The following is a 10,149-nucleotide window of genomic DNA, read 5'->3' as shown; positions in this document are numbered from 1 at the left end:
CATCTTTTCGAGTTACATAGTGGTGTTTTGAGAAATTGATGAAAAGTTGACTTTTTAACTTTATAAAATCTATTTTATCTTTTTATAAGTAAAACATGAGAAGTTAATATGATCCAAAATAGATAAAAAAGTTAAAAATTAACTTTTTGGTATTTTACTTCCCAAAAAATCCCAGAGCGGGATTGTCATTTGAATTTGCCGACGTGTTTATCGGTATACGTGGCAATTCATTATTGGAACACATGGACTACACGTGGCAATTCATTATTGGAACACATGGACTACCGCACTCGATCGCATTAAGCTCAACAGCAGCAAAACCAAACCCCCTTTCCTAGACAAACTCCGGTCTCCATTTGCAATTCAAAACTCCTCCTCCAGTTTCTTTCAGAGCACCAAACGGGACTGCGGTGAGCAATCTCTCTCACTGTCGACTGGTGTGCGAGTGCGTTCACTCATCATCATCATCTTCGCAATGTTGCACGAACTTCTACTGGCACTATTGGGCTACACAGGAGACCTCATAATCGACGAGCGAGAAGACCAGAAATCTCTCGGCATTTTCTTATCTCCCGACACTCCCATCTCTGACGAACGCACCTTCAAGCTCGCTCCTGATATATCTTTTCTTCAACCCAGCGAACGGTCTCTCTCTCTCCCCCTCTCTCTGAAGTTTTTGTATGGATCGCAACAGTGTTCTGCCGAAATTTCTCTCTAGTACTAGGGCTTTATGGATTGCTGAGGAAGAAGCAGTTTTTCTGATGTGTATTATATGGAAACTTGCCCTGTGTTTGGTTGCCAAGATTTTTTTTTTTTTTGAATCATTTGGTTTACGTCTTCCTGGTTCCTAATTTTGGCTAATTGGGTGTTAGAATTAAGCTTTTTGTTTTGCTGATTCCTAATTGTGAGCGATCTTTAATAAATTTCTCTCCTTTCTTAGGTTAAAATGTTAATTTAGTCTTTGAATTGTTGTTTTTTTACAAGCATCATGGGCATATGTAGTGACTTATTTGGATCACAACACTTCTTTATTTTCTGCATATCCTTTTGTAAAATGTTAAAAAGTGCACTTATTTAAATCATCCCAAACAACCCGAATTCTTTTGGTTCTTACGTTGTGTTGTACTGCTAATGCTTGCAGGGATGTAATTGAACGGATAATTACCTTAGGGTTTTACTATAGGGAACTTGACCGCTTTGCTGCAAAGTCGCGGAATTTAAGTTGGATAAGGTCTGCAAATGTGTCTCCTATGTCCCGAACTTCTGAATTAATCAATGGGAAAAAGGAGAAGCAGAGTGTGTACAGGAGGGCCATTGCTAATGGCATTGTTGAGGTGCTGTCAGTTTACAGGTCTGCTGTTCTACAAATTGAGCAGAAGTTGTTGGCAGATTCTGTGCCCATCTTGGCAACAGTTACCCAAGGCCTCAATAAGGTATGTGGTAAATTTCATAAATCTGTAGTCTCTTGTGGTGGCATGGAAATATATTTTATTTTTATTTTTATGTTTGTTTCTTTCCTTAACTAATACAAATGCTCATACTCATAATTAATTTTGTAATAAAAATATAGTAAAGAATTAGTTTTTTATAATTATTATTATCAGAATATGCTGTCTGTCCATTGAGTAGTGTTTTTTACTATGAGAATGAGAAGGATGAACTTATATGTATTGTTTGCTAGGCTGCAGTTTTATTTTTCCAAAGTGACTTCCTTTTCTAAGTGACTCCTTCAAGGGTTTCGTATCTAGGGATTGTATTCTTTCTTTTTCATTTTCATTTTGGAAGTGATTTTTATCCTTTTATCCCGTGTGTTTGTTATTGATGGATGTTTGTTCTAGTTCTTTGTTCTTTTGCCGCCTCTTTATGAGCTCATTCTAGAGATTGAGCGTGAAGATATTTGTGGAGGACGACTTCTTAACCTTTTGCACAAACGATGCCATTGTGGGGTGCCTGAACTACAGACATGCATCCAAAGGTATGAACTTTACGATCAACTTTGTTTACATGTAAATTGGTATGGATGTTTACGGTCCACTTTCTTTTGCCTTGGTTGGCTGTTTAGTCTTTTAATTGAATTAAAGTTCACAACCACGTGGCAGCTGTATGTATTTTTGTTAAAAAAGAATTTTGATGAAATGTATATGTTGTTCCATGTTCTTTGACACATTGGAAAAATGATGCATTTTTATAGCTGTGATATCCATATAGAAGTGAATTAAAAGTAGAAATGAAAATTTCTATTGCTCAGCAATTAGTTGTCTTCAGCTAAAAGTGGGTCGATGTTGACTTTTTTGTTATATGCATTTCCTTACAAAAAAAATTACCGTGTACCTATGCACAAGGCCTCTCATACTGTGGTTTAGTGTTTTACATACTGGTATCGTCCAATATAGAGGAAACATATTTTCTCTTTGAGCCCTGTAGCATGCCTGAGCTACGTGAATCCAAGAATAATGCAACTCCTAGATCTTTCCATATAGACATGCTTTCTTACAATTTCAGCCATATGTAAAAAATGTTACAATCAGGAATTACTAGTTTAAATTAGGACCCATCACCATCATGTCAAATTAGCAGACCATAATCTGTGTGACTAAATTGACCTGTTAGTGATGTTCTTCAGTTGGACTATGGAATGGGAGAATTTATTTTTAAACAAGGTTTTAACATGTTACTAATACTATGCTTCAAATGTAATAGTAGTGGTAGATTTCTGAAATTGTGTTTGATGCATAGTTTTTACAGTCTTTGTCTGGTACAATTTCTTAATCTTGGACTTCAAACGTAAATTTACTGTGATATGATTAGTGATAAGTGTTGATTTAACCAGTGGTCTTTTTCTGGGACAGACTAAATGACTTATTCTTAAAAGCCCAATGGAGTAGTATTGTGTTAATTATACTTTAGTTGTTTATGAAATGCAGACATAATATTTATTGAGATACAAAATAATAACCAAACTATTTTTGTTTTGGTTTCCTGAAAGCATAGGCTTCTTTGGCATGGGCACCAGGTCATGTATAATCAACTTGCTTCCTGGATGGTTTATGGGATTCTTAATGACCAGCATGGAGAATTTTTCATTAGCAGGTAACAAATAATAATGAATTTTTATGTGATTTCCTCCCGATTCCAAATGCAAACAGGCCTTCATGCTTTTCTTGTTTGTGGGTAACTTATATGAATAAAATCAATTTTTTTTTTTTTTTTGGCTTTCTTGTTGGTGCTTTAGAATTTGAAGGAGAAGCACAAGATAAACGATATTTAAGTAGAAACAATAAAAGAAAATTGAGAATGAAAATGAGGAAGAAAGTGAAAAGTAGCAGGAAAAAAAGGATCAGCTTCTAATGTTCTTAGTTCTTAATATATACAATTTGGAGAGGCATAATGTCATGGACCTTATGTTCTTTTGTCCTATTGTGCCTCTTGTGATGGCTATCTAAGTTCACATACATAGAGATGTAAGAAATTATGAACAAGGGAACTTTGAGAATTTACTCTACTTTTCTGTAGATAAAAGCTGACTCCTTTCCCTCACTTTGTTGTAGTGATTGACTAGTTGAACATTTTCCATTTAACTCTTTTTGTTTATCTTTATTATTGTATGTTTTTTGACTTTTGGTTTTGGGGAGTAGGATTGAAATTGGGTATGTGGTGTTTGTTTTTTCTCAAGGCAGGAAGACAGGGACACAGAACATGACTCATCTCATTCAGATATGCTTGAAAAGTTTGCATGCATGTCAACTAATGAAGCATCTCTAACGGATTGGCACTTGGGATTTCACATTTCTTTGGTACATTAAAACATATTTCTTGCATTATTTACCTTATGCAGATTGCCACCATTTTATTGATTTTCTTTGTTGTATATCTCAATTGGAACACAGATTGGTGATGATTTGGTTTTTCTCATCAACTTCCATAGGGCTTTATTTGGTTTTATGTGTATGTGTGCATGAATTATTTTTTTTGGGTTATCTTGCTGGCTGTGTACTAATTTATGGACCATATTTGATGTTGCAAAGCTTTTTGTGCTTTCTGCTTTGTTTACAGGATATGTTGCCAGAGTATATCCCCATGCGTGTTGCAGAGTCCGTTCTTTTTGCTGGAAAAGCAGTCAGGGTTCTGCGGAATCCAAGTCCTGCATTCCGATTTCAGGATGCCGTGTACCATCAACAGAAACCAAGAGGATCACAAAGAATTCAAGGATTTATGGAACGCTTTTCTTTCCAGAGGGAACCGTCTTTGGATACAAAAATTGGAGAAGAATTACTTCCTCAGTCTGAGGCTGATAAGATCGAAGCTATGCTTCAGAACCTGAAGGTCCTCCTGCATTGTCCATTTGTATGATTTAGATATTATTTTGTGCCACCCCTTCTATCATTGATGCTCGCATGAGGTCACTGATATGCTCTGGTTTATTTACTGTATGCATTGACTTTTCTACTTGAAATATAGTTCTTCATTCAACTTAATGGCCTACTTTTATGTTCCCATATGGGAACTGAAATGAAGATTATATTCCTGTATCACATTTTTGCTTTTAAGCTAAATCCTTGGTTGACTATGTGCAGGAATCATCTGAGTTCCACAAAAGATCATTTGGGTGTGCTATGGACTCAATTCAGGCTATTGCAGCCAGTCACCTTTGGCAGGTTCTGAATGTGACATATTTTTTCCTTTTATTTCTCAAGAGTATCTGTTTTACTGTTTTCCCTCCATATCTGCAGCTTGTGGTTGTACGTGCCAACTTAAATGGCCACTTGAAGGCCCTTAAAGACTACTTTCTTTTAGCCAAAGGTGATTTCTTCCAGGTAAAAAATGACCAATAGTTTGATTATCCCTGTTATATTTATGCTGTGGAGTTCCTTTTGTCATTTCTTATTAACCTTGCAAAAGATGCATATAGCTGTGCACGCACTTCGGAGAAAAAAAAGCAAATGCTCTTTCAAAAATTGTCAATGGCAATGTTTTGGGGCAATCTGAAAACATGCTCTTAGATTTCTAAGGACTTTTAGTGATTATTAATATTTATTGACAACTTTACATATTGCTCGACTTTTATGCCAATCAAAAATTGATCTGTAGAATCTTCTAAGTATATTTTTGCATTTGAATCCTTCTGAAGAATCTTTACTTTTTATATATCACAGCAATGTATTCAAAGTTTAACATATAGTTTAATTATGTCTTAATTTTATAATTACTAATTAAAATTGAAAAAGAAAACTGATTTTCCAAAACAACTTTTTTTTTTGTTTGAACTGTGATTTTCCAAAACTTCTTGCAACTCCTTTTATACATACCAAAATGTGGGAAAAAGAACTTGCAGTAACTCCATTTGTTTTTTTGTATCCTTCCTATTGGACTCAAATAAATATGAAGTTAACAAGCATAAACTTCATAACCAAATAATAGATGAAGTAATTAGTGGACCCACTAATTCACTATTTTGGTTATCCTATTGCGGAGGTTGAGTGAAAAAAGAGAGATTTGAATTTCTTGGATCCTTCCATGCCTTCATGATATAGTCGAGCATCTCCTGATGATGATTATGCCTCTTGTTTCTGAATCAAACATCAATGAAGCTAGGAAATAATGACGATTAAAAGCAAAATGAAGATCAGAAAGAATGTTGCCTGCATTGCTATCTTGTCAGCAAATTTTATGCAATTCCTTTTGTTACTTTTAAAACATTGAGGATTGTTCTTGATAAGAAATGGTTTAATATGCTAGAGTTTTCTCGAAGAAAGTCGCCAGTTGATGCGTCTACCACCTCGCCAGTCAACTGCTGAATCTGATCTTATGGTCCCGTTTCAGCTGGTACGTTTAGCTTAAGATCATTTTCTTAAAATTATCTTCTGACCTAATGTTTTGTTGCATTTAGGGAACATCCATCCAAATAAATTTGTTTTAGTTACTAGTTAAAGTGCCAATGGTGCTCTTCCATGGCCGGTTTAAATCTGAAACTTTCCTCTTGTTGTTTGCCAAGATTTTATAGTTTCACATCAACTTATTCTTGTCTATTTAGCAAAAGTTGAATTTCTCAACAGCTCAGTATGAAAATAAATTCATTTGCATATTTGAAATGCAGGCCGCAATAAAGACCATCAGTGATGAAGACAAATATTTTCCAAGGGTGTCCTTGCGGTTAGAGCTCTGTTGACTACTCTTTATGTTTGATTGAAGATGGGGTTTGTCAAATAGCAGTTTCTTTTGTTCCTAGTAATCTAATAGCAGTAAGAACATGTGCTTACTTCTCTTTTCACCACTACCAGGATGCCTGCCTTTGGAATTTCAGTTAAATCCTCCCAAGTGGATTTGCCAAAGGCAAAAGCTTGCAGCGAGGGAGACTCAAGCACACTATCAGATACAGCAGAGATGTCACTTGATGGTTGGGATGGTATTGCTCTTGAATACTCTGTCGATTGGCCCTTACAATTGTTCTTTACACAAGAAGTTCTCTCGAAGTAAGTTTCTGAGCTGCCTTGATTTGGTGAAATTATTTTTCTAAGTAATGGAGTTGGAGTTACTTCACAAAGCTTCTCCCAGCCTCCCTTTCCTGTGACATTTTCATAGTTTCCCTCCCCCCGGCTTGTTTGTGTGCGCAAATGCAGTGGCAGAGCATTATTGATTGTCAATTTAGTTGCCTTATTTATAATTATAAAACATTAAGAATGCTGTAGGTACCGCCGGATCTTCCAATATTTGCTCCGGCTTAAGCGGACCCAAATGGAATTGGAGAAATCATGGGCTTCTGTGATGCATCAAGATCACACAGATTTTGCCAAACACCGCAACGACCGTATGAACTGCTCCATATCTCAGCAGAGACGGCAACGTTTTAGACCAATGTGGCGGGTTAGGGAGCATATGGCTTTCTTGATTAGAAACCTTCAATTTTATATCCAGGTAATTGATATGCACAATCTTCCATTTCATATCTTGTGTAATTATAACTGAATCTACATAAATCATGTATGCACAATGTACTGAAGTGTCTTAAATCTTTAAATTTATAGATGTGCTGGGAGAACTACATTTTCATGATGCAAGAAAATTGTGAAAATCTTTCCCATTAAGCTTCCAAAATCGATTTCCCTATTTGAATTCTGTTGTGTAGATGTGAACCTTGCCTGAACTATTATTTCCTATTTTTTTCTTTTTTCCTGTCTGGTTGTTTAATTGTTGATTTTTATTTTTTCATTTTTTTGCTATCCAAGAGTTTTTCCTGCAAACCCCTCCTTTATTCCCCCTGAGGGTGGGGTGTACAAGAGAGGTCCTTGGTGGGACCTGTTATGTCATCACTATGATTCCAATCAATCTTACAGATACTTTGGAATCTTTATATTTTCCCTTTTCATTTTGAGGGTTATTCAACTTATTTAATACCACCTGTTTCCTCCCAGGTGGACGTGATTGAATCTCAATGGAATGTATTGCAAGCTCATATTCAGGATTCTCGTGATTTCACTGAACTGGTGGGCTTCCATCAAGAGTAAGTAAAATTAGATGGAACTGTTTCTCTCCAAAGCATTTGTAGTATGGTATCTTGTTCATAATTGTACATTTATAGTTCTATTCTTTTGACGAATTGATAAAGTGAACATCTTACTTATATGGTTTCTATTATTGATCTTCTGGGTTACCTAAATGGATTTGGTTCGAAATTCAGTGATATTAGTAAGTTAGTTATAATTGAGACATTACTTGCAGGTACTTATCAGCTTTAATTTCACAATCTTTCTTGGACATTGGCTCTGTATCAAGGATACTGGACAGCATAATGAAACTTTGCCTGCAGTTCTGCTGGAATATTGAGAACCAAGAAAGCAGCTCAAATACTGTTGAGCTGGATCGTATAACTGAGGTATTGTTATCTAATCTTTATCTTGTATAATAATTTGGGCCGTAAAATGAGCTTTTCATCCGCTATATTTTCAATTTTGTCTGTACATGTACAGGGAGCATGGGTCGGTGCCCTTTACCAGATAGGTCACTGCCCCATGCGACCTACAGCTTCAGATGAGTTGCTACTCTTTAGCATTGGAGTTGAGCATCTCTGTGAAGTAAATTACTATTAATGGTCACTGTCTTATGAGACGTAAGAATTTTACCGAAGCTATTGATCATGCATCCCTCTGTATATCTGTTGGCTTTTTTGGCTTTCAAGGGTTAATAGTGTAAATTGAAGCGTGCCAATAAGGATCAATCAGTTCTTACAGAATTTTAATTGCCAACCAATTATCAGGTGATTGTGTTGAACTTCTTTTAGCCTCAATGAAGAAGACTTTTACTAGTGACTTGTTTTAGGAAAAATTGATAAGAAATAACAAGTACAGAGCAATTCAGAAACTGAATTTCATTAACTAAATAGGAACTTACAATGAAATGACCCAGCCTTTGAAAAGGTTTACAGCATTGACTACTTGAAGCTACTCTTAAGAAATGAAGTTCAGCACAAGAATTGAAGAACTGGAAATGTAAAGAATTGAAAATGTAAAACTGGAAAGAAATATGAAGTAAATAAATTGGTTTCTGGATTTGAATCTGGGTCTTTCATTCTAGGGCCTTCTCTCTATTTATACTTCCCAATGGTAACCGTCAAAATGTACTGCCGTGATCTTTCGTTATTGTCCTGAACAATCTGCTCCTACGACGTCTTCTTTGTCGTTAGGCTTCCCTCCTGTATTTGAATTTGAACTTTTGAGTAACCGTTGGGCCATGTCATGTCGCACCTTCTAACTGCTTTTATGCGACACAGACCCACCATTACTAATATAAACTGCTACGTGTCTGTTACTGGTTGGAGATTTGCATTAACTCTCCAAATTACCCTTTATGTGCCACGTGTTAAGTTACGATTGGCCTATACAAAATATGTAACCAACAATATCATTATTGAATATTATGAACATCAAGTAAACTTCTGCCAAGTTTGGTAGTAGCATTCTAATCCAAAGTATTGTTGCCTCTAATTATTATTATTATTATTAGCTTTGAATTTCACCATCAAATTTTATTGTGTTTCTTCCACTCCAGGAATTTAACAAGACATCAAACTCCTTATACACCATACTACGTAGCAGCAGGCTTGCCGGGAGTCAGAGAGCCCCATTTCTTAGGCGTTTTCTTTTACGTCTAAACTTCAATTACTTCTTTGAGGTAACTCGATCTTCTCAAGAGATGCTTCTTTTTAATTTTGTTCCAACACTGATGTTCTAATTATTTTATTTTTCTGTCAACAGACAACTGCTCGAGGCGTACTGAATGTTGTCAGACCACGCCCAATACTCCCAGTTTTGCATTAGTAATAATGAAATTAACATTCAATATTCTCTGCTTTAGAACCGGCCAAGGTATTGACTGTGAGGTAGTGCTCCAATGGTCCTGGTTCAAATGTAGATAGATTCTCATGTGATAGTTGAAATTTAGTTGATTCATCGTCTTGTAGCTAAAGCTTGAAGGTTGAATCCAATGCTCGGCCTGCTGTTAGCCGGGCACTTTAGACACATGGGCGGGGTTCAATTGGACCACTGAACTTTTTTTTTTTTTAAAAGAATTATGTAGTATTATATAAAACTTTTTTTGAGAGATTTTCATAAATTTACACTATCAAAATTGTTCCAAAAAAAATATATATATATATTATCAAAAAAAAAAAAGTTTGTTTAAAAAAACAATTAGTTATATGTTTATCATATTTTTATATCATTTTTTGGTTTACCACACATAATTATTAATGGTTGAATATTCATATGAATGAGACTTGTATGTATACTATTACAACAATCATTGTATGTCACATATTAGATAGTATAAAACATGACTTAAAAATATGGTGAGTATAATCTTATTGAAAAGGCTAATTTAGTTGGCAATCATGATATCATTTTTTTTAATAATGGTATAAAAAAAAATTCATCTATAATTTTGGTATAAAATGATGTAATTTAATGTGAACATTTCATTTTAAAATAAAACATTGAAGAAGGTGCTTTTTATTTGTAACATTATTTTTGCGATTGGTTTTTTGGTATAATTTTTATATATAAATAGAGTTTATAAAAAAGAATTGATTCATAAGTCCGAAAAGGATGAATTGTAGACTCAGTCCCATTTTTTATTTAATACACACGGAAGTACCAT

General features: G+C 35.1%; 1 protein-coding gene across 1 annotated transcript; it reads left to right on the top strand.

Annotated features, from left to right (window-relative positions):
• Positions 1-289: 289 nt before the first annotated feature.
• GCP4 (GAMMA-TUBULIN COMPLEX PROTEIN 4) lies at positions 290-9,606 on the top strand. The gene is made up of 16 exons (XM_028268954.2): positions 290-645; positions 1,142-1,433; positions 1,839-1,975; positions 2,992-3,090; positions 3,674-3,794; positions 4,054-4,323; positions 4,575-4,655; positions 4,731-4,814; positions 5,737-5,823; positions 6,095-6,150; positions 6,279-6,470; positions 6,687-6,912; positions 7,410-7,498; positions 7,717-7,870; positions 9,043-9,165; positions 9,249-9,606. Exons 1-16 carry the CDS (start codon positions 476-478, stop codon positions 9,309-9,311), a joined length of 2,244 nt encoding a protein of 747 aa, XP_028124755.2. The 5' UTR covers positions 290-475; the 3' UTR covers positions 9,312-9,606.
• The last annotated feature ends 543 nt before the right edge of the window (positions 9,607-10,149 follow it).

This window comes from Camellia sinensis, chromosome 14 (assembly GCF_055761805.1).
Source record: "Camellia sinensis isolate YWXY chromosome 14, ASM5576180v1, whole genome shotgun sequence".
NCBI lineage: Eukaryota > Viridiplantae > Streptophyta > Magnoliopsida > Ericales > Theaceae > Camellia > Camellia sinensis.
This window is presented reverse-complemented; position numbering and strand designations above follow the sequence as displayed.